Genomic DNA, 24170 nt, shown 5'->3' with positions numbered 1-24170 from the left:
TGACTTTTTTTTTTTCCCCCTTTCTTATACTGACAGATGAAAGGAAAGCTCAGGTGTGTCTAAATTAGAAGAAGCGATGAAGATTGGTGGTGACAACTGCATATTGACTGGACCATCCATTACCAAGCCAAGACAGTGACAGCTCATACAGACAGCATGGCTCAATTTTAGAAAGAAAAACCAAGTAAAGACAAAAAGACCATGTTGGGCAAGTTGATGTGTCGTGTTGTGATTGGTGAATCGTGGAAGAATCCAAAATTATAAGCTTCTCAATTAGTCTGGTTTTCTTGGCAGGTTGTAGATGAGATCAAAAGAACGTCCTGCAAGAGAAAAGATCTGTCAGATCTACTTTATTCAACTGCACCAAACACAAACGATTAAATCCGCTGTGCTTTATTAACTGTTAACAAATGTATGCGCTGGAAAAACTTCAGTCACTTCACACTCAGCACTACAGGCCAACACATGCAGCTGAGCACCAAAAACATGAAATCATTTTATTTATCTTTATATCAAAAGCACTCCAGATCCAACCCTGGGAATGGGCTGGTTTCAGAACATGTAACAGTCCCATCGAACAACATGAATCAGAATAACTGCTGAAGGCTGGCAGGAGTCCTAGGCTGCTTTTACAAGTGTCCATGACCTCATGATACCACAGAGGCCTTACGTGTATGGATGCGTTTATTTATGACTCCCTGGGTTGTGATCTGACAGATATATGGAGGCACAGGTCACTGATCGCATTAGTTGTAAATGTCTTCACTCAAACAGCATGGCTTTATCACTGGACAGGCTGTCTTGAGGTGACATTTTCTAAATAAACTGCATATTGTGTCCACATAGAGTTATTGTCACGCTTTCTTTATGTGGCACTAGCCGAGCTATAACAGGAAGAGAGATTCTTTGCTTTCCTCTAAATGACAGGGAGACTGTCACATGCCCTTAAGAACAACAACAACAACAAAAAAATGGGGCCAAACAAAAACAAGCGCCACACCAAACATCCCCCGGGACGTGCAGTGAAGAAGAGGAGGTTTGAAGACTACGTCGATTACCAGGATGAGGGTGAGGTACAGGAGAGGGAGGGCTAGTGCTGAAGTAGGTAGCCATGTCTGTAAAGTGTTGCACTGCCTTCAAACACCTTTCTGTTCACGGTGTGACTGACTGATGCTGACTTAGGGCTGCATACACATGCACACACACGCACACACACACCTATAAACACCTGAACAAAATCCATTTTATTTCATTAAACTGCTAACAAAATGCTGCATAAATAATAAGAAGAACGTGAATGCTTACACTTCATCCTCATAGTCTTTTGGGGGGGCCACAGCGATCACCACATCGATCCAATCCTGGGGGTGAAAACCAATTTGCATGTGACTGAATCAATAGGAGTTATGAACTCAAGCAGCCCGACTGAATCTACAACACACACAATCAATCAGGGTTGATAAGGTTTTTAATGAAAATCAATAAAACACCATGCTGCACTAAGGGGGTGAAATTTCTACTTAACAAAAAAAAAAAAAAAAAAAAGGGGGGGGGGGGGGAGCATGGCATTTCATTTAATCTGAATCTCTGGAGTCATACCCCTCCACTGCTCCAGGCTCGAGTCAGAGAGTTTTGCCCCTCAGTCAGTGTGGCATCAATCAGGATCTTCCCATTCACAGCCATGAGTTCATCCCCGGGTACAATCCCACCTACAACGACAGATGTCACAGATATTTAACTGGGCAGCAGCATCAATAGGAGACAATAGCAACACTGTAAATGTAAAATAAATAAATAAATATACGCACGCACGCACACACTTTCTACAGTTTGTCTTCACAAAGCTTTTTTTTTTTACTCTTTTTCTAATATTTAGATTGCTTCAGCAGTTCTTAACCCTGCAACACCAAGTGTATCATATTTCATATATTGCAAAAATGATGCAAATTGATATTTAATTTCTTGCTTATTTGTTTTTTTAATTTGTCAGAAGGTTAAATAAATACTCCAGTTTCAAAAGAGTTAAACATTTTCTGGCTATTCAGGTTCACAGGTTTAAGTATGCCTGGATAACACTGATAACTTACGCAGTGCCTGTTGTCACAGCAAAGGTGCATGTCACAATAAGGTTTATTGATCCCCTTTGAGGTCAGAGACCGTATCACAATGCCCCTGATGATGTAATTTTACTACAAAAAGAACAGGACTGCCACTCATTCAACAGGCACACACACACACAAATATTCACCTCATATAAATTTTACAAATAAATAAATGAATCTCTGCCACTGAACCCTTGATGACACCTCAATTCATATCAACAAGATGTGGGTAGGGTAGCTGCATAGGGAGAGACCGCCCACGCTAACTTCTGATGCTGATTACAGAAATCACTCAGTTCAGAAAAGAGCTTCAAGGGTTACCCCGAGTAGGATTTCAAAGGGAAAAAAACCTCAAACTTGGTGTGCATGTTGCTGGAACCTGAGGGAGTGGAACACCAGGTTGTAAGACATTTTGATGATGGTCGGCTCATTCTATTATTTCAGGGTCTATACCTTATAATTTAAAGCGCCCTGACATGAATTGGTACAACAAAATAAAGCAGAACTGAACTCCTGTTCTGTTAGGTAGGAATAGGACCTGTTTTATGTGCATGAAAAAAAACAATGCATCTTGGCTGATCAGCTCAGTAGGAAAAACCAAAGACAAACTGCTGTTTACACCAGTTTGTATTGTGCATCTCCATGTCCAGCATTTGTTCAGACTACGCACTGTTGATGAGTCCGTCTGCCACTAGTCAAGCACCAGATTTGATTAGCAAACCGTGGCAAAGAAAACAAGATGCTTCAAGAACTAATGTGGATGTTTAGGTTTTCCAGCTGTTGACGCTAGCAGGACAAAGTCATGTGGCTTGTTAAGAACAAGCAGTTTAAGTAAACAGACTCAAAGACATTGACACTTGTATTTAGCGAGTTAACCTTCACTAACATCCACCTTTGCTGAGGTCAACATGCCTGTGAATGAAGCCACTACATCAGTAGCTTTTAAAGCAAAGCTTTAAAAAAACTGAAATACAGATTTTTAGAAATCATGACATGCAAGTGTGGAGATTAAAAATGAACTAACCGTGCTTATCAGCAGCACCACCCTCATACACTGCAGATACCACCAACTTCCCCAAAGGAGAGTCTGCTCCCCCCTCCAGCGCCAGGTCAAGGTTTCCATCCTTAAGAATGATAAGCAAACACACCATGAGTCGTTTTCTTGAATATCTTCCTTTTCCTCTCCTCACAGCAACAAAGGCTCTGCCTACCTTTTTGATTCGCAGCTGCCTCACATCTCGGCCGGCTATCTGGTCCGCAGAGAACTATGACAGAGAAAGGATCGCAGATGGAGAGGCACAAACGAACTGATTAATAAAACAATAAATGAGGTGGCAGCATAATGAATAGCTCGCTACTCTTTGAACATGTGTTTAGCCACAAACAAACAATATTTAAAATGCAGGACTGTAGGAAAAAAAAAGATCACTGCAGCTTTTTAAGTTAACGAAAAGCTGCCTGTTTCACATCAAACTGTTAATGATAATTATAATATGTTTGATCTATTGGCTAGCTACCAGAAATTAGTTATGCAGCAGTATTTAGTCCAGTTTATTTACCGGCTGACACCTGTCACTTATTGATATTATTACTAAATTAGTTTTTTTAACCTATCATTTTCTCCCACTTTATAAATTGTGTCAGCAATACCAATTTTTAATGACATCATTAGGTAAGTAATTAGGCCTATCAGCTGTCTTGATTATCTACTGATCTACATGCTTGTAAACAAAACCATTAACTTTATATTTTCACAAATATAAAAATGATGGATCTCTAGTGGTCAAATACACTAAGACCATTTTTGTTGCTTAAAAGGTTGAATTTTGAAAGTTTGATTTTGATTGATAAAACTGTTGCTGAGATATGACTTTACATCTTTTTTGGAGCCTCGCTGCATATTTTAATAGACTGCAATAGCAGAAAGCTTAAAAAAAAGACATGATTATGTAGGGTCATATGCTATAATGGCTTTTGGGAGGATTTGTCAAAGAATCATCTGCTTTTGTAAGAAAGTTTGTGGCTCGTGAAAAAGCAGAAACTGAATTTTGGACTGAATTCATCTAAACAGTCTTTATTTGTGATTTTATGCTATCTGCAGCACATTCTGCATAGCTGTAGTGTTAGGCTTGGCCATACGATACCATGGAGTAGGGGTCAAAGTCATCCACATATTTCTGAAATCCCTGAAAGAGAATCAAAAGGCAGTTTATTAAAAATGATCAATATGTCAACAGGAAGTTAATAAAGAGCACATCACTGCAGACATGAGCTGTTTAACAAGTCACTGCATGGTGTGCTGGCCAGATTTCCTTTGACAATCACTCCTATGTTGGTCTGATAAAGGGGAAACACAGAGTCATTTATTTTAAAAAAAGCACTTCGGCTTTTAAGGCGTTACACAGTTGCTTTGAAAGCCTCACCCCTTAATTCCGTTATCAAGACAATAATTCACACTAACACGCACAGGCAGAAAAAACTCACAAATCATTCTAAACGGCTGTTTAATTTCATAGGAAGGAAACAAGAGCAAACGGACATCACATTTACGCAGTTATGAGTCAGAGAGGCTCATTTCCTGTTGTTACACAGTGGCTCAAAGTTGGACATAGAAGACGAACTCATTGGTAATGTATGTTTTGATTTGCTGTGGCTGGAGAGAGGAGCCATCAAGCAATGCAAACAGGTGTAGTGTTTAAATATTAAACTAAAGCCACATGAAAACGTAAAGCAACAGTGTTCCTTTCTTCTGGTTACGTAGACTGTACAAGAAACACGTCGACAGATATTTCAACCACTTGGAGTCTTCAGTGAGCCTCTATGAGAGAGTTCAAAGCATCACTTGCCATCACTGCTGTAAAACCAAACCTTTGACATGCATTCCTTTATGGAGCAGACAATATCATCGTCTACTCCAAATCAATAGAAGCTCAGCTACATCAAAAGACAGTGATGCACATGGGGAAAAATGAAGAAGCCATCACTGAGGTTTCACTCAATAGCCAAACCTGAGGCGTAAGCATGGAGATTAAAAAAAGAACAGGAGAAAAGCACTGCAGAGTATTAATGGAGAAGGTGACATATGGATTACTTGTCGCTTGTTGTTTGTTTTAAAAGACGAGTTGAAAGGCACCATCCGTTTCAACATTTCAGGAGGCTGAAACACAAAAGAAGGTAAAGACTTTTAGTCCAGTCTGAACACTTTAAAGATGAAACTTTAGACCAGGTTGAGCAGCAGTGTGTTACTGCCCCCTCTGGTTCAAAGTCCGGGTGACTTCTGACCACATTTAGCTACGTTTACCTGTAACACAGTTTACACAGGCTGTTTACATTGACATTACACTATGCCAGCAACTAACAATTGCTACTAAGAAACTGATGATTTTATTGATTACAATAAAACAAAAAAAATATTAATTCTATTAATGCCATCAAATGTTTTGTTGTGCCCAAAAATGCCTGTTTATTATGAATAATAATCACTTAATGGCTCATTTCAGCATATCAGTGCTGAAGTGTGTTGTTGTGACTCTGTGACAGTTACTGGAAAACAAAGCTGTTCTGTTGAATTTTAAAATGCAGAAAATTCATAACCTGCCCAGTTTGATCCAAGTTTATTACAAGAAGATTAACTGGTCACCTTTATAATATGAAAACTACAGACTGGGAAACAGCTGGAGAATCAGGGAAACTCATCAGGAGTCTGAGATGAGGCAAAGAGTAATTCTTCAGCCGGCTGATGGCATGCTGTGTCAAAAGTCTGAATGTTTGATGACCCTTTTAAGCTACCAATGGTTTTTATCTTGAGAATATTCGAAAATTCACTGCAGTGTAATGTGTTTATTACCAGGCCATCAGATCGTAGAGCAGGTCTGTGTGGATCTGGGCGGTGGGTCTGTGACTGAGGCAGCATGACAGGCTTAGACATGACCGGGGCCATCTGACGCCTCTGATTGGGGGGACTGGGAGCTAGTTGCTAATGGGGAAAGACCAGGTTTCCAAGCAACAACTGAGCAAAGGGTAGTATTGAAATATATATATTTGCTTATTTGGAAAAGCACATCATTTTAAATGAACAAAAAAAAGAAAAGAAGAAGGTGCGATTACAAACGTCAGCATGACCTTTTGCAGCAAAAGACTCACCAGGGGGCTGCTTGAAGTTGAAACACGACTGGCATGGGATGTATTTCTCATTACCTGAGCCACAGTGGAATATAATGAAACTTTCAGCCCTCTGGCACAAACAGACCACTCAGGAAAATATCAGCGCAAGACACTCCAAGACCCACACCCGCTCTCTCAGATATCACACCATGGCTGAGAGTTCAAAAGCATCTACTGCCAACCCCACAGGCCCAACTGCACACGCACAAACATAAGAAGAAAGAAGAAACCACACACTACAAAGAAACACAAGCAGCTCACTGTAGATAGAACGTGCTGCTCTCTCTTCATGCATTAAAACATCCGAACACATAAGAGACGACATGCACCTAAACCTACGCATTGAAGAAAAACTAATGTTGCTACTGAAGATGTAGCAATCTACATCTTCAGTAGCAACTCGCATGTTTCACACATGAGGATCTCTGACCTTTGGACTGGAGGGGTAGGACATTTCACTAGTGTTAGACGAGTAAATCCCTCCTCTGGGGAGATATCTGCCTGCCTCCCACTCGCTCCTGGGTTCTGGTGGACTGGGAGGATGCTGGTGATGATGGTTTTGGTACACTCTGATGGTGCCAAGTCGTTCTTCAGAGTGCTGTGGAGGTGGCGGTGGTGGAGGAGGTGGGGGCGGCGGAGGAGGAGGAGGGGGTGGGGGCGGAGGGGGCCGGGGAGCAGGTTGAGGGGACGATGGAGGTCGCGACACACGAGACGGGTAATGAGAGGAAGGTTGGGGGTGCGGCTGAGGCCTCAGCCTCTTATTCGTCAAAGTGGATGAGGCAGAGGGAGGTTTCCTAGCATTAGGTGGGGAAGGGGGCCGACGCTGTGGAGACGCCTGAGAGGGAGAGGGGGGATGGTTATGGATGGTTGGATTCAGGTTGGGCGAGCGTGGAGGGAGAGGCAAGGGAGGGGGTGGCTGGCTGGTGCTGGGCTGGGTGGGGGCTAGTCTTTTTAATGGGCCCCTCAAGCTCTGATCCACTTCGTCCAGGTTAATGTCGTCCAGATCAGTGGTGGCCAGGTGAAGACCACCAGGGAAACGCTTCACTTTTGGCTCAGAAGCAGGGGAGCGTGGCGGGGAGAGCTTAGAAGTCAGAATGAAATGGAAAAAAATTTCACCTCACGTTAATTCACCTTTTAAACCATTTCACAATGAATGCACCTTAAGAAAAAAATGCCGCCTGAACTTTTCTACCAAATTACACAAAAACATGACTGGCTGAATATTCTGTTCAACAAACAAATGACTGCATTTAATATTCAGCTCATGGTGCAGTCTCCCTGTTTTTGTTCCATGCAAATGAGTGAACCGATGCCACCTTGCTCATTATTGTTGGGCTGCTGTGCCTTCAAAGCAGTATATATGTTCTTTAACCAGTATTTTAAACATTGCATATAAAATTACATTCAGACAGAGGAGGTCTCACTCTGCACCTCGGGGGATTCGTTCTCCACACACGAGATCTGCTCCAGTCGTGTCTGACATAGACGCTCCACCCAGTGCTGCACCTTTTCTGACTCCTCTAAGTCTTCCCTCTCCGTCTCTGAAACCTGGTACAGAGTCAGAGCCAGGCAGCATCACACAACAGGAGTCAGTCCTTCACGCATGCTTGCACGCTGATCTATAAAATAACCGATGTATGCAGCTGAACTCAGCGCTTGCTCCTCTGCACCCCCTCCACATACCTCCTGAACCAGCCGACTGATCTTGAGTTGCTTCTCTCGCTCGTGCATCTCTTCCTTCTCTTTGGCGAGTTTCAGCTCAAACTCCATCTCCTTCTTGTTTTTTCTCTGCTCCTGCAGTGTGTCTGTGTTGGACACTTTCTTCTTTTTCTTCTTTTTGTCTCCTTTCTGACATATCACCAGTTAGTCAGAATACAAGGAAGGAACGGGGACAGGCAAATCTGCCAATCCAAACTCAAAAGCACTGCAGGCAAATAAAGCCTAGTGATACCACACAGTGCATGAATAAAAAACCCTAGCAAACCACTTTCACTTAGTGAATAAAGTTAAAAGCAAAAGCCCTGATTTTAAACGTCTAACCAACACTATAAGAAGACATCACAGCAAACTGAACCCACACAGCTGACAGTACCTTGCGTAATGATGGCAGTTTCCCCTCATATCGATAAAACCAGCCAAATGCTAAAGACAGAAATGAACAGGTCAGGCTTAAAAGGATGATTTCAGATTAAACAGTGACATCAAACTCCATCATCCCAGCCAAACAAAGCACTCAAAGAGAGAAATGAATCCATTCGTGCTGTCCGAATAAAAAAAATGAAGTTGTAACTGCATTTCAAGTGATGCAAAAAATGTGCTGGAATTAACTTTCAGCAGCTTCTACCAACAAAAAAACAAACAGCTGGAGTAATAATACAAACGTAAGACTCCCATTGTGAAACTGTGATTGGCAAAGGAAATCCTGCACTTGTCTTTGCGTTTGCTGCTTCGCGCAGACATCCACCTACAACAGCTGTCACAATGTCAGCTGAGGCCGCACACTCACTTCTCCGTCCTCCTCGTCCTCCTCATCCTCCTCATCTTCCTCATCTTCCTCAGCGAAAGAGTTGACTTCATCAGCATAAAGAAGAGGTCATAAAAAGCAGCACAGCACACAGCAGCGGCAGAGAGAGAGAGAGCGCAGAGAAACTGGGTGAATGAAGTAAAACACGAGCGCCTCGCTGGTTTCAGAACGAAACACAGGATTCATGCATTTTAAAAAGAAGACACTGCTGTCGGTCCTTACGAGAACTTTTGGCCTTTGGAGTTGGGGTGGTTCTTGGTGATGGGACCTTTGGACTGGATTTAGGGCTCTTGGGTCTGTCAGTACCATAGTCCTCCTCCCACTCTCTGTTGTGTTTTTTCTCCATAGCTTCAATCCTACAGAGATGTACGAAATTATATACACATTCAAACAATATTTGCTTGGAAGTTCATCACATTTAAAAGTAATGAGTTGTGCACCTTTCCATTTCCTTCTGGTAACGCTCCTCCTCTTCTGCAGCTTTCTGAGAGAGCTCCATCTTTCGTCTATAAAACAAACCAATATCTTCTGTTTACACAACATGTTAGTGTGCTGGGCTCTAATCAGCAACCAGTGGGTGAAAGGAATATAGATGTTACTTTGACACCCATGAGCCAGCTAAATAATCTAGAGGCAACCCATCGGCCTGCAAAATCCCCAGAGAGCAGTTAATTAGGATTCCCACCCCCCACGATCGATCCACAGGATCCTCTGCCAGCGTCTCGTGTCCATGCTTTGACATTTAGGTGACCATCGTGGTGCAGGTGGTTTTACTGCTTTGGCCGTTTGGTGTCTGCAATTACAACTTGTCTCCTTTTGCGTGTCAATTTCTAATATACACACATATTATTCATTCCCAGGTATTGTTGGAGATGAATATTACAACTGAAAGCACTGAGGTTATCAAGTGTATCCTCTGAATTTACAAGCAGCGGGCTAAATTTGTAAATGATTTAATAAAGTGAACATGAGTGAATTTGATAATAATTCATTGGCAATGTTTTATTAAACAGCCCGTGATTTTCACATCCAGCTGCAGGAGCAAAGTCAGGGGACCACTCCACACAACCAATGGTGAAGCCTTTTAGAGGGCTAAATTTGCATCTAGTAACTGTGTGACATTTTATCACAACAATTTTTTTTGTCAGTGTTCTGTAAAATTTGTTGTTTGCACATTTTAATGGTGGAAAAACTCATTTAAATTGTAATTTACTTTCTTTATTGATTTATATTGCACTCTTCACAGGATAAAAACCACAAAGTGCTTCACAATAATATAAAACAGATAAACATAAAATAGTACACTCAAACATACAGCACACATCTAATTAAAAGCTAGTCTAAATAAGTGAGTCTTAAGATGATCTCAGGATCAAATTATCTCAGGATCTTTATCAACAACCCACATAGAAAAATTGGTATGGTCCGGGTCTGGCCCACACAATGTGCTTACACATGGCCCACATACCGCAAAGAATGACGGCCCTTTGGTGGCCCAGACCTGGTTTACCAAAGGTGGCCCACACATGCACACACGCAGTGCTGGCTTGATACCAGATCCGGGCCAGACCTGCTTGCTATGTGGGAAAGGAAAAATAATAGACTGAAGGGTACATATATGCTTATTATCTATGGTTAGTCCCATGAGTATTTGGACAGTGACACAGTTTTTGTAGTTTTGCCTCTGTACGCCACCACAGTAGCAAAGAATGAAGACACGACTTTACTTCAGAGGGGTTATTAAAATTATTGCAATAACTGTTTTGGAATTAGATGGATTTTTACACATATTCAGCAACTTTCAGAGGCTCAAAACTAACTCTCGGGGGTTTTATAACCAGGTTAGTGACATCTTTTGATTTGAAACCCATGGTGGTATTGCACACAGCCAAACTGTAAGATTTGGTGAACATTTCCTATTTTCCACTCAGAAAGACCATTAGTGGGGCATCAGCTGTTGTTTTACTCTAATAAAAAGTCCAGCAGACACAAACTAACATCCATATTCATTTGGACATATTGTTCAGATGATTCTAAAGAATTGATTCCAATACGAACAGTTTTTTAAGAGTTTTTGGCTTCTTGTTGCCTAGAAAGACACCGTGAGAGCACTGATAAAGTTACTACAACAAACATTTTACATGTCATATTACTGATGACCTATCTATAGCATAAAAAAATATCTTAGTGGCTTTTACATTAGTAAGGCTTTCTCCTGTTAGGATTACCTGAAAACAAAGTGTGATCCAAAGCCTAAGTAACATCTGTTTGAACCGAGTCAGATCAACGTCGTACCTTTGAAGTTAAAGCGACAGCAAGCTTGCTAACTAGCATGAAGTCAGCATCTTGCATTACAACATAAACTATACAACTCCCACCATACACTGCAGAAGCTCCATCTCGTGTCAGGACAAGGTTAATTAGAAGTTTTGTGCTGTTCACTCACTGTCTCTCCTTCTCCTGCTGCTCTTTAATGATTTTGTTGGTCTCCAGTGCCACCTTCTTCTGGTGCATCAGCTCCTTCCTCTCCACGTCCCTGCGGGCCTCCAGTGCCAGACGCTCCTCATCTGTCATAAACAGCTCACTGCCCTGAGAGAGTGAGAGCCACAGACAGTAATGACGGAAAGACATACAGCAGGGGTCCTCAAACTTTAGCTCTGGAGACTGACAGGCAAGTCCAAACCAGTCTCTCTGACCGAGAACAGAGGGGAGATGTCAGTTTTTTAAAACCTGACATCCTTGAAGCCTCTCAGAATCATTGAGTAGATCAGCAATTTCTATTACTGGTATATAATTACAATATCCTGTGTTGTTCTTATAGCTGCATCTCTTTTTGGCCCGAGTGTAATTAACTGAAGCAGGTGCTGAACTTAAGAGCAGTCACACCCTAATGTCTGAGTGTGGGTTTGTGGCATTGTTCATACATTCTTCTGTTATTGTAACAAGTCTCGACCCTGGATTCATCAGACCCTTTTTTCCTGTCGTGTCCTGTATATGTCAGTCTTGAAGCGTTTGTCCTTGTTACCTCTGCTGAGAAGTGGTACAGAGACCACTAAACATCCCTCAAGACCACATGCATCTTTTTGTGACCTTGGCGTATTGATTTTCTGATGGTGTGCTCACTTTTGGTGTTCTTGTTCGTGCTTTGGATGAAACTGATACGGTTCCTGGAAAGTGTTTCAGAGTACAATGCACAGCCTACTTAGAAACCCTCAGCCTGCTGACAGCCTCTTTATCCTTATAACCCTCCTATGACCTGATGGCATGTTTTCAAATGTCACAGTACTGATTAATAAACAATTTTCTGCAGGTAGCGTGAGGTATAGCCACATAAAAGCAGGTGAAAATGGCTGCTGATTTACATCAGCATTAATTATACACACTGTTTCAGCAGAATAGCTCTAACTTAATTTTAAATTCATTGTACACTGCAATTTTGTTATCCAACTGCTGGAACAAAACGCTATAAAATGCATTCTAGAGGTATACTTTATATCACGGTGTTACACTGCATATTGCAAATGTTCTGGATGATTTAATGCTGCAGGGTTCCCCAAATATGCAGAAAAATAACATCATACCAATATGAAAAGCTGTTTTAAAACTAAAGTGTCTCTGACCTGAAGGTGATTTACTGCACACGTCCAAACAAAGACATACTCACAGATAACGACATTAGACCGGGCACCAAGGAAATAAATAAATAAGATGTGAATGCCTGTCTCTGTTACACAGGCCTCATGACTGAGTCCCAGAGCAAACAACATGATGAGTAACTTGACTGATGATAAATGTCGCTCCTGCAGACAGCGGGGCTGCAGCACAGGCTGGTGCTGTTATGTCTCCAAAACAAACAGACAGATTAATCTGAGCAATGCAGGAATGTAAAGGAGAAACTAAGCAGGAGGCAGAAGTCTCTGTCTCTTCGTCCATGACAGATGATCCCTTAAGTGTTTTACTTTCTCAGAGGAACCTGCTTTCTCAGAAGTTGCTTCAAAACTGAGGAAAGTGATTTTATCTGAAAGGTTTCTCCACATCTGCATATTATTCTGTAAAGTTATGCAAAATAGTAAAAGATTTTGCCCTTATTAACTTCTTAAGCCCCGAGCCTAACTGATGTCCTGCCTTTTGCCCCGTATCAGGGGGGCAGAAGTTAAATATCAAGGAAATTTGACGATTCATATGTGACTCGATCGGGGCTTGCCAGCGTTAGACTCTTTATCAAATCCATCTCGTTGCATATGGGTTTGATTAAACAAGCTGCAGTAAAAGCATAAACCAAAATTTTATGCACTTATTAATTATATACACTCATTGGACGCTTTATTACATACATCTAACTAGTACCAGATTGGACCCCTATATCCAGTGAAAGATGAATTGCCTTCATCTTTCACTGCAATTAGTTTTTAAGGTGTCGGAAACATTCCTTAGAGATTTTGGTCCATATCGATATGACAGCATCACACAGTGGTTCCAGATTTGTCAGGTAGATGTGGTCAACAGCAATGTTCAGGTAGGCTGTGGCAGTTAAACGATGCTCAGTTTTTAATAATGGGCCCAAATTGTGCCATGAAAATATCCCCCACATCATTACACCACCACCACCACCACCAGCAGCAGCAGCAGCCTGATGTACATTTGTATTCAAAACAAGAGTGTACTTACAGCTCCTGCCAGAACTGTAATAGTCAAACTTCTGCTGCTCTTCAGGACTTTCACGGCCTGGAAATGTTAAAACAGAGGATTTTAAATAGCACTTGTAAAGTTCAGTTTTATGAAATTAAAGAGAAAAAACACAGAATCTCTGGAGTCTGCGTTGTGTGTCCTATTTGCATTCATCAGCGTGTGAATTATTCAGTTAAATATAGAAACATGCTGCAAGCTTGGTTTTGGCCATCAGCCACAGGAAGGATTTTTGCTGGTTAAACACTAATTTGGCTTTGGTAATGCACCTCAGTGATTTAAGCTGAGAACAAACACAAGCAGTGAGAGAAGGCTTAACTTTTACTACCATGAGAGGCATACTTTTTTAAAACAAAGAGAAATTTAAAAAAAGGAAATAAAAACATATAAAAATAATTAAATTAAGCAAAACATACGTCTCTGTGGTCCATGTTAGTGAAATCCACTCCGTTCACCTCCACAATCTGGTCTCCAGCCTACATTTTGATATGACGCACATATTCAGTGTCAATAGATTTATGAGTATCATAATTTAATACGATCTCTGCAGTCTTTTAGAAAAAAATCACCTCAAGCCCAACTTCTGCAGAGAGGGAGCCTGGCTTGACGTTACTGATGTATATACCAGGTTTTTGGGTTGGACCACTGGATATGCTGATGCCCATGCCCTTGGTACCCACAAGACTGAGGAAAACTTTCTTCTCCTTGATCTCCTTTCCTCCAATGGATGCCAAACCGGCCACACTGCTTTTTTTCTCCTTGAAGAGTACAGGAGAAGTCTTTTAGCTGGCCGGTAAACAAACACCATTAAGAAGAAAGTAGCATTTCATCTCTCACCCCCGATTCAGAAACAAACTGGTCGACAAACTGCCACTTCAGGGGTTCATCTGATGAGCTGGAGAAATGAGAAAAAACTATGAGAATTCAGCCCTGCACAGCAGCAGTATTCTAGAGCACGGCACAGTTTGTTACAACAGTAATACACAAGTGGATTCATATCTCACGTTTTCACTGGGATCATCCCCACGTCTGCACAGAAAAATAAATAAGATGACACAAGTTAGATCACTTTCATGTTAGCAGGTAATGGCACTACTAATGGACACAAAGTCTGTGGTTAACCTACGTCGAACTTTGAGTGACACGACATTCTTTGTCTTGATGAGACTGATGACCTCCTCGTGGATACAGGAGGAAATTGAGTATCCATTGATACGCACAATCTCATCACCAACCTATATATGAAGACAGGAGAATATATCATAGATGAGAAATTAAATGTCATTATGTAAATTTAAGTGGTTTACAGTCTATTTTACACCATGTAAGGCCGGTTTAAAACACTACACACTTGCAATAAAAAAAAAAAAAATGTATTCAGTTAAAATTTAAAATCTCCGATTGAAGATTCTTGTATTTGATTAGGCCAGAAATGATCACCATTATCAAAGGTCCCAGTAGTAGTAAAAAGTTACTTTGTTATAACAGTTATAAAAAAAAGCTAAAGCACAAAATGTAAAAAAAAAAAAAAAAAAAAGATTAAGTACAATGGTACATATATATAAAACATGAATTAAATAAAAGGCTCCATGACAAAACAAAAAAAATACTGGCAAACACCAGCGCTACCCCTCAGCCTCCTAGTGGACACACTGCGGTATCAATTTTAATCACCTACGTTGCCTCGTTCTCCAGTTATTGCATTCATGAACTTGGGTGTCCACGTCACCCACCTACCCACCCGGTGGGGTAATGACAATACCCAATTAGCTTTTGACAGCAGAGGGGTAAAAACTAAACAGAATTTTAAATAAATATAACATAAGATTAAATGGAAAAAATAAGCACTAACTGAATTTAAGTTTACTCTTTTACTGACATTTTCTGTTTGTATTCAACTAGAACTAGGAATATTAAATCCACCCCCATTATAAAGAGATATAATTATTCCGCATGTGGATAGATTCGTAAATAGTGCTGTAACCCCAGTCTGTATATTCATATTTTTTTTAAAGAATAAAAAAAATCTGTAGAAACAAACATAAATTATAACTATAGTACCTGTAGGCCCACATTATCAGCTTGTCCATCTTTTATAATCTGGGATATATAAAGACCACAGCCAAACTCAAGCCCTCCTCGGACGCTCAGACCTAGACCATCACGATTAGTCCGATCCAAACGCACCTCTTTTAGCTTCCTGCACACATCAGGTGAGAGAGGAAAATATTAAGCAAGATGTACAAGCCAATGAAAGCTAACATAAGGTGAATGCATGCCAGGGTCAATAACTGCATGCTAAAAAGGCAATAAATAACCATGTTGTACTCACCTTGACTTCTTGGGGGTGAGCAAGTCATACTCCACCTGGTGTTTGAGAGGGATGAGAGGTCGGATGGCATCAAACAAGGGGAGACGCTTTGGTTCGTTAATTACCAGCTTTAGGTCTCCCACCAGCACTCGCAAATCCATCGACCTGGAAAGTGAGAGGAGGATAATTAGCGGTTTCACAACAATTTACCACATCTGCTAATTTATGCAATTACAAAACGGTGAAAGCTCCCCTTGAAAACCAAACAATATGAGAAAGTCTGCAAAAAAGGGATTTCCAAAAAGGCTGGGATGCTGTGCAAAATGTAGATAATTATTTAAACTCATATTTAATTGTTTCAAAGAGCTATTGCTTAGTCATTTTTGTTTCATAATATGCCAAATGGTTTTCAAAGCATGATATGTCTGGAGTGCAGGTGGGTCAGTTTAGGAACCAGACTCTTTTCCTGATCCGTGTGGGATTTTTCCCTTGACACTGACAAGGAGATGAAAATCTCACTTCTATCAGAGTCTAAACACCTGATTTTTAAAACGTTTGTACTTTACCTTCTGCACCAACTGATGCAATTGATCAGGATTTGCAAAGCAATCTCTCTAGAGCCACAGGCATTTTCTCCTCACAATAAAAAAAGAAAACATCCAAATGTCCCTTTGAGTATTTTTTTAATTTCAGGATAAAGGGCAACTGGAACAGCAATTAACGCAGCAAAGTAAATGCTATGGTATGAAATCCTTCCAGGTCACCTTCCTTTTGAATAATTAATATGTGCCATTTTAGCTCCATTTGGAGGTTGAACATAAAAAGAGCTTTTGTTGATAACTGGCCAGGCTTGTCGGAGCTCAGTGGAAACTGATCAGAGGCTTAACCAATAGGGTCACAGGACTGTGCCTCTGTACAAAGATTAATTGAAACCTAGACCTATCCCTCCCCCCTCTCATGCCCTCCAGGACCACATTTTCATCAAAAAACACGACCCAGAGGAGGATTTGAACCAGAGGTCTGCGAGCATTAAAACTGTCAGGGACAAGATTAATGGCTCCTAAATATTATTCATGAAAATGTTAAAAGCTAGAGAAAACATACAGAAGCACAAGAAGATGTTTTTTGTATTTAAATCTATACAGATACTACAAAGACCCATACATGCCTATAGTTCCTTTGTTGTAACTCTTTTTGGCTATAGTTGTGCAAAGTTATTTAAGGACATAATCTATTCCATAATCAGCATGTTTTAGTCATAAAGTGTGAGAAATCAGTGAGGAAATACAACACACACTCTGTAGACATGCTGAGCAGTGACAGATGGTACTCACTGGTGATACATGCGGAGGACGTCATACAGGTAATCCTTTTCTGCTTCATTTTCAATCAGCAACTCCACCTGCAAGAAAACACAAGCATCTGGTACCATCCTTCTTCATTAAGCCCCCTGAAACACACTGTATCTCTCCCCTGTTTTCCTGTCAGCTACAGCAGGGGGTGAGCCGTGTGTGTGTGTGTGTGTGTGTGTGTGTGTGTGTGTGTGTGTGTGTGTGTGTGTGTGTGTGTGTGTGTGTGTGTGTGTGCGTGTCATACAAACCTGATGACGGTTCAGTTGCAGCAGGATAGTTTTAAGGAACCGTTTGGGCCAGTCGCTGATATAACACATTTTACCATCTGTCTCCTAGCAAATTCTCTCCTATAATAAGCTGAAAGCCTCACTTTCTAAGACATTAAAGTTCAGATAACTCCCTGGATGTCCATGTGCTAAACGTGTAATGGGCTGCCCATGTCTAACCATCAAACCCCTGGGAGGAAATAATGGCCACAGGGATGAGGAGAGGCTGCAGTAGGAAGGTCTGGAGTGTCACCTTACATCTCAAAAAGAAGTAAACATTCACACACGCACGCCTCATGTTGAATAATCAGACCTCAAATTAAAGAACAGGCATCATAGAGCACACACCCTCCAAGGACCATTTCTGCAGGGGTTAAAGTTAAGGCAGCGCCACTGAGCCACACAGGGTGTGTGAACGGTCATAAACTTCTCTTTTTCCTGCAGACTGAGCCACATGGACCTTGGCACCATAAACCAGTAAAGTATAGATAACTTGTTAGGCAGACAAGCATTTCTGGTTTAAAGATCAGAACTGTTTTCATACAGTGAGCTTCTCTATCACAGTGTAGTACCTACAGAATAAAAATGTGTGACTTTTATGCAAATAAAAACACAATAAAATTGCACAATAATCCAATTTTCAGGCAAATCAGACCATAAAACTGACAAATATCCTCAACCAAACAATTAAGACAGTGCCGCAAACAGAAACAAAGCCCATTTGTGCCTCATTCACCCCTCAGCCTCTAATTAAACCCGTAAATTGTCGCATCTCTTCCGCTTAGCTGCTCGTATCTGACACATTATCTAATGCGAAAGCGCCCTTTGTGGAGAGCCTACAATATGGGACTCTGCCTGCGTGCAGCACAGATGGCTGTGAGGTGATCCCTACATGCTCTGGGGACGAAAAAGCCTTGAACATATCGTGTTCTCTTCCTCTGTTATCTTTGCTGCTGATGACTTTTTTGGGAGTAGTCAACCGCCCACATCAAAGTATAATTTCAAGTTGATTCGCTGCATGAATGAATCCTGACTCCTAATAACATTTTATACTGCTTGTTGTTGACTATAGTGACCTCTTCCGTGTAACTTTTACCTGAATAAGAATAAGGTACCAATCAAGAGGGAAAGCTGTCTTACAGCAACCTCTTAAATTGTGCAAAGAGATTTAAGTGTCATCAAAAAGACAAAATCCCCCGACACTCGTTTCACTTGGGCAACAGATGAGATTAGAAGCAGATGTTTCAGCTAAATAAAAACCCGTAAATCTACTACAACAACAGTAAAAACAAACAGCAACTTTATTTCTTAATGATATGTTTGAATTACTGTTAAAATAAAAGTTGAGGTTTTTTTTGTTTTGTTTTTTATTCGTCGCTTTGTCGGGCAGGCCTGTCTACGCAACATCTCACCGGCAGACACCTGAGCCAGCCAGCGAATAGACAACCAGGTAGAAAAAAAAACAGCTTCATTTAACATCTATTTAATTCATGTAAAACAGTAAAAAATGTTGTTATTTTTATCATACCTTGTGCCTAAATTCTCGAGCAACTTTCCGCTCCATTGTTGAGAAACACCACAAAGCGGTCCGACGTGAGATCTCAGCGTTGGTCAAGTTTGACGGGAAGCGGCCGGAGGTCAATACGTCAAGGTAGTAGGACTGCAATCAGAGCTTCCGGTTAAAAATGTTATAGTGATATGCTTATTCGTCAAAATTAAAGGGGCATTTGTTGTAAATATAGTCACTTTTCATATTTAAAAACATCGTATCCACAAAATATAATTGCTGTACGCTTTATTTCAAGCTCAAATTTATAATTAAGACCTTTATTTTGAAGGGTTGACTGTGTCGCTTGGACTTCTTGCTAAGTCTGATTAATTTGTTGATAATTAAACAAATAAATAAATGATTGAATAAATAAACGAATTAAATAAAACACACGTCATCATATGTTTTTTTTATAAATATATTCATGATAATAAAATATTATATTATATTTTTTAGGTTGTTGTCTCTACAGTCCCTAGGTGGCAAAATAACGTCTGTTACGGCTGTGTTTCCTACGAAGAAGAAAAAGGGGCGGTAACTTCCTGGTTTCAAAAGAACAACACCGCGGTGCTGCTAGACTGTTTAAAGTTGTAACGGGTGAGTAAAATTGAGAAGTATTTAAGCGAAAAGAAAACCTGGAAAAACGTACGACAGCTATATTGGTGCGCTATATAATATGACATTTCTTATTTCTCATGAATTCATCACCATGAAAAATAAAACATACCTACTCATTTTGCTACGACATGCTCTTTTTTATAGATTATTTTTTATGTGAAGTACAGGTTCTTTGTGACTAACTGAATCATTGACGTGGCCGTTTAATATGGGTTTAAAGCGTTAAATTATCCCTCGGCAAGAATAGCGGACTGGTTTTAAAAGTCCCGCTCCCCCTACCGCCCAGTGTGTGGCAACCGAGATACACGACTGGTATAAATTACCCTGTTAGCTCTGCAATCCAGATAGTGTTACCTCTTCACTATTATTGCAAAATGCCACTCTAGAAGTTCTTTTAGTTGACGTATTCACCGGTTATGTAACGTGTCATAATAATTAGAAATACTGCAAAGGGTAATATTTTGCTTGTCCACCAATTCCTAATACAAGATGTGTTTATTTTTTTCTAATGATGTATTTCAGTATTTGTATAATTATATCTGTTCTGCTGACTCCGTTTATGCTCTTTACATAATTGGACTCTTAAAGTATTTGAATATTAAGACCACAAAACTGTTTTAAGTGCTCATTATTTAAAAACAACTCATTATTCATGTAAACCTTTTAAGCATCTGTATATGTATTTTCCATTTTGTTTACAGTGTCTGCAACAGGATGGGGTCCCCAAAGAAACATGCAACACCACACAGGTAAAGAACATGCATTTGACACGCTGAACGCTGGACTTTTGTTGCCATAGCACAGAGTGAGCCAGAGTAATGCTTTTTACTTTAATCTCCCTAAATGATACTTGGATTTATTGTGACAGTCTGGTTCCCCTACTGTTACAGACTCATCCCACATGGATTAAGCGTTATTACCTAAATGGGTTTAAATTCCTGGGTAATCCTTTACGCAGTTTATATGTCATTGGTAAAGTGCTGTGATATTGTAGCTGTTACAGTTACAACCAAAGTGTGAGTCTTCAATGCCCAAATGTAAATTGTATGCCGGTATCATCTTCTTCAAAATGCTTCATGTTCTTTGTTTTCTTTTTCTGTTTTTCACCCACCAGGACTAATATTCGTACCCCGGGTCAGGAGCTTGATTCGCCACTCCCCCCTATTCACGAGCGTCTGGCGCAACTGCGTCCATCCAGAGAGCTTCTGGAGTTCTACAGACAGAAGATTGCCCAGTTTGATAGCGAGCACTTGGAGCTGCTGCAGATGCTGGAAAAGTATAAAAGCCTCACTGAAGATCAGGTGAGAAATGGGAGTCAATGTGAGAGGCTTTGATGTTAAGCCATTTGTGCCAAAGAATCTTTGCCTGACTAATCTTGCCTCCTTTCATAATGCCCTGAAAGCATAAGCTACAGTGGGAAATACGACAGCGCGAAGGAGAGATTGCAGAGCTTCAGAGTGCTCTGAGTGACATGCAGGTCTACCTTTTCCAAGAGAGAGAGCAGTCTCTGCGGCTTTATGCAGAAAACGACAGACTAAAGATCAGGTAGGTGTACAGTTCAACCTTAAGTATAGCATTTAATATTGATAAAAGTGAGTCACAGTGCCTGCAGAGAATGATTACTATTCTGTCAATAGTGATGGGTTACTTTACCATCTGGCTTACTGCAACTGACCAAGTATTTATTTTATTTTATTTTTTTACATATTTTTAATAATTAAAACCAGTGGAATGCACAGATATATGTTAACATATTTCGTTAAGAAAGTTGAAGCCTATACAAGTTATTCTTGACTGATAGCAGTAGGTGTGTGGCATTTGATATCTTGATAACTTGTAACCACCATTATCTGTTGTTGCTTCTGTGTATAAAACTTTATTACCATCTAGCCACTGTTTTACAGAGAGCTGGAGGACAGGAAGAAAATCCAACACCTTCTTGCTCTTGTGGGTCCTGATACAGGAGAGATGACATATTTCCACCGGGAACCTCCTCACAAGGTACGTGCTTACTTCATTGTAGGTCATTTTCTGAGTCGATGCTTTGAACTCAAATTTATAATCTCAGTAAGATACACTGGATTGGCTGGTGCTGCTAAACAGAACTACAGCATTTTTAATTATATTAGCAAAGTCCTTCTAAAAGCAAGCCTCCGTTTGGCTGTTATCATGGTAATGCAGTCAGGCAGTTGTTTAGGGTTATGACATTGAAGCTCCCAGAGTAGTTAAAAATACCGTTGTACTACTGTTATTGCTGTATTTCAGGTCACTATCTCACAGAGGTACCCAGAGTCAAGACTGGAGGAAAGTCTCAGTCTTAGGCCAACAAAGTTGAGACCTGCTGCAACCAGGAAAGGTTTGAAAATGTATTTTTCTACAAATAATATTATTTTCTTTCGTCTGATTATTCAAGAAAATGTGAATGTATTTTATTTGTGTTGTTGTTTTTGTTTGTTTTTAATCAAGTCATCACTACTTATGTATTTAAACCAGCCTTTTGCAATGACCATGCCGTTTTGATTTTATATTTAAGCAGAGAGTGGCAGGAGAACTAAATTTGCAGATAGAGAAAATGGAGAGAGCTTGGAACAGTACAACAATGAAAAAGAGACATTGTTGCTACAGGTATGGGCCCACTTTATGTATGCTTGAAATGCGCTTTCATTTATATGATCTGTTACAGAAAGTTAAACATTTCTTTCTCTTGTGTGTCCTGTGTTTACATTTTGTGGCACATGTCTCCAGGTGGAGGCGTTGCAGGCTCAAATGGAAGAGCAGACTCGCCTGGCCAAAGAGCAGGTGGACGCTCTGCTGGAGGATCGAAAGATTAAAACAGAGGAGGCCGAGGCACAGCGGCAGAGAGATCAGGACCGCATTGCTGCTCTGACTGACAAGTTAGTCTTATAGTTTATGTAGTTTATGATGTCTGTATTTTTAGTTATTTATCATTGTGACTTATAGCTGTTTGTAAAACAAACCTCTAGACTTTTGTCTTCTGTGGCTGACATTAAATTTCCATTAAATTTCCAGATTTACTTTTATTTATCTCCTTTGACATGTCAGACTCCAGCGAACTCAGAACCTGTTGCATGAGAGCACCAGAGATTTTTTACAGCTAAAGTTTGACACACGAGCTAATGAGAAGAGCTGGATGGTGGAGAAGGATCGCCTGCTGAGGGAACTGGACTCCTGCCACAGCCGTCTTAGGAAGGCCAGGGGTGTCAGCACTGAGTTGGGGCGAACGTGGCAGCCCAGCAGCAGCACAGCCCTCCCTCAGCCTCAGTCAGAGTCAGATCAGCCACACAAAGAGGAGCTAAAGGTAACATTAACTATCTGTTTGTGTTCATGAAAGTCTGTAAGAAGTATTTCCTGATTCCATTTCGCGAGGTTGTATAAATGCCTTTTATTAATGTCTTCAGAATAAATCGCAGTTTTTTGGCGAGTTCATTGTAGTGTCTGTTTTTTTCTTTATTCTTTTTTCAAACAGATATTGCAGGAGGAGCTGAAGCAAGCCAACCGTCTGGCAGACATGTACAGGGAGCAGTGCATTACTTTTGAAACAGAACTGTCCCAAATCAGAGAGGAAGGGGATGTGGGCAGGGAAATATTCAAGGTACACCAGTTTGATTGATGGTTCAGTCTGTACAAGCCTTATACACATCTCTGATTAAATGGTATCTGATGTTGATGGCGATCACCAAGTTTCTTTTTACTGATACCTTGGTTCTGTGTGCAGGAGCGTTCAGAGAAAATGGCCAAGCGCCTCCAGCTGATGACTCAGCGTTATGAGGCATTGGAGAAGAGGAGGGTGATGGAGGTGGAGGGCTTCAAGGCAGACCTTAAACTCCTCAGACAGAAACTCAAAGATGTAGAAAAACAGCTTCTGAAGGTAAAAAGATCAAACTGTGTGACCAATTGATTTTTATTAGAAAGTTATTTGTGATCTCAGCATGCCTGTGCTTGTTTTTACATATTATAAGCACTGTGAATGGCTTTAATTTTAATGCAAAACAAAGTTAAGCAAAACCTTCACTCATCTTCCTTCAATTTTTCCACCTTGCTCATGTCCAAAATCACATTTTAGTAAGTATTGACTGGGAGATTCTCTTTTCATCAGGTTACCTTGAATGTGGGGCCCAACCAGGACTTAGCCATCCTTCATGAAGTACGACAAACCAATGCCAGGACCAAAAAGGTTCAGGGCGAGCTGATGGCTCTGAAGGCAAAAATCTTTGGACTTGAAAATGAGCTAAGATACAGCTGAGGATAATGCTCTGATATTTTCTGTAATGTGTAGCTGTGTTTATCTCTGTTATGGCTGCTTATTCTGCTGTGTTTATTTTTAAAAACTAGACTAAATGTTGTTGATATTTTGTGCTTTGGACTAATAAAAATCGTAGAGTTATTTTAAATCGGTGTACAATCAGTTCTTTATATTTAATTAAAAAAGATGCAGCTTTGAATTTTTTTTACTGTGACAACCAAATTGTTGTCATTTTTATTTTTGGAATTGGGCAGTTTTTTAAATTTTCATATACAGATGAATGTTGGATGTCATCTTGGGATCATGGAACAGACGTTCATGTTCCACATCAAAT

At 40.5% G+C, this 24170-nt stretch overlaps 3 protein-coding genes across 7 annotated transcripts; 1 reads left to right on the top strand and 2 right to left on the bottom strand.

Moving 5' to 3' along the window:
* Positions 1 to 16: 16 nt before the first annotated feature.
* On the bottom strand, positions 17 to 19035 carry ush1c (Usher syndrome 1C). 2 transcript variants are annotated; one of them, XM_040025176.1, is made up of 20 exons: positions 18934 to 19035; positions 17122 to 17189; positions 15809 to 15952; positions 15538 to 15676; positions 14603 to 14711; positions 14481 to 14505; positions 14314 to 14371; positions 14046 to 14234; positions 13893 to 13952; positions 13459 to 13515; positions 11237 to 11379; positions 9231 to 9296; positions 9013 to 9146; positions 8773 to 8837; positions 4247 to 4288; positions 3314 to 3367; positions 3127 to 3226; positions 1600 to 1709; positions 1306 to 1361; positions 17 to 320 (listed from the first exon to the last, which is right to left on the bottom strand). In XM_040025176.1, exons 1-20 carry the CDS (start codon positions 18967 to 18969, stop codon positions 308 to 310), a joined length of 1668 nt encoding a protein of 555 aa, XP_039881110.1. In that variant the 5' UTR covers positions 18970 to 19035; the 3' UTR covers positions 17 to 307. The 2 variants fall into 2 exon arrangements, with proteins under 2 accessions (XP_039881110.1, XP_039881111.1); XM_040025177.1 differs by lacking the exon at positions 17 to 320 and having other exon boundaries at positions 1302 to 1361.
* On the bottom strand, positions 7235 to 8761 carry LOC120729534 (harmonin-like). The gene is made up of 2 exons (XM_040025196.1): positions 7950 to 8761; positions 7235 to 7814 (listed from the first exon to the last, which is right to left on the bottom strand). Exons 1-2 carry the CDS (start codon positions 8034 to 8036, stop codon positions 7671 to 7673), a joined length of 231 nt encoding a protein of 76 aa, XP_039881130.1. The 5' UTR covers positions 8037 to 8761; the 3' UTR covers positions 7235 to 7670.
* Positions 18942 to 23980, top strand: ccdc77 (coiled-coil domain containing 77). Of its 4 annotated transcripts, none has more exons than XM_040025180.1 (13): positions 18942 to 19056; positions 19411 to 19551; positions 20286 to 20321; positions 20687 to 20873; positions 20975 to 21117; positions 21477 to 21573; positions 21838 to 21928; positions 22106 to 22197; positions 22318 to 22466; positions 22636 to 22891; positions 23060 to 23185; positions 23309 to 23461; positions 23690 to 23980. In XM_040025180.1, exons 3-13 carry the CDS (start codon positions 20287 to 20289, stop codon positions 23834 to 23836), a joined length of 1476 nt encoding a protein of 491 aa, XP_039881114.1. In that variant the 5' UTR covers positions 18942 to 19056; positions 19411 to 19551; position 20286; the 3' UTR covers positions 23837 to 23980. The 4 variants fall into 4 exon arrangements, with proteins under 4 accessions (XP_039881114.1, XP_039881116.1, XP_039881112.1 ...); XM_040025182.1 differs by having other exon boundaries at positions 20274 to 20321; positions 22109 to 22197; XM_040025178.1 differs by having other exon boundaries at positions 20274 to 20321.
* Positions 23981 to 24170: the final 190 nt, after the last annotated feature.

The sequence above is a fragment of the Simochromis diagramma genome, unplaced genomic scaffold (assembly GCF_900408965.1).
Source record: "Simochromis diagramma unplaced genomic scaffold, fSimDia1.1 OVJJ01000293.1, whole genome shotgun sequence".
Lineage (NCBI taxonomy): Eukaryota > Metazoa > Chordata > Actinopteri > Cichliformes > Cichlidae > Simochromis > Simochromis diagramma.
Note: the sequence above shows the minus strand (reverse complement) of the source record. Positions and strands in the feature narration are given on the sequence as shown.

Coding starts and splice junctions, on each gene's coding strand:
- LOC120729534 (XM_040025196.1), bottom strand. CDS start 8,036: ATGGAGTTTGAGCTGAAACTCGCCAAAGAGAAGGAAGAGATGCACGAG. Junction 7,815..7,949: donor TCAGTCGGCTGGTTCAGGAG/GTATGTGGAGGG, acceptor ACTCTGTACCAG/GTTTCAGAGACGGAGAGGGA.
- ush1c (XM_040025176.1), bottom strand. CDS start 18,969: ATGGAGCGGAAAGTTGCTCGAGAATTTAGGCACAAG. Junction 3,368..4,246: donor ACTTTGACCCCTACTCCATG/GTATCGTATGGC, acceptor TCTCTGTCATAG/TTCTCTGCGGACCAGATAGC. Junction 3,227..3,313: donor GGCAGCTGCGAATCAAAAAG/GTAGGCAGAGCC, acceptor ATCATTCTTAAG/GATGGAAACCTTGACCTGGC.
- ccdc77 (XM_040025180.1), top strand. CDS start 20,287: ATGGGGTCCCCAAAGAAACATGCAACACCACACAG. Junction 20,322..20,686: donor AAACATGCAACACCACACAG/GTAAAGAACATG, acceptor TTCACCCACCAG/GACTAATATTCGTACCCCGG. Junction 22,892..23,059: donor CACACAAAGAGGAGCTAAAG/GTAACATTAACT, acceptor TTTTTCAAACAG/ATATTGCAGGAGGAGCTGAA.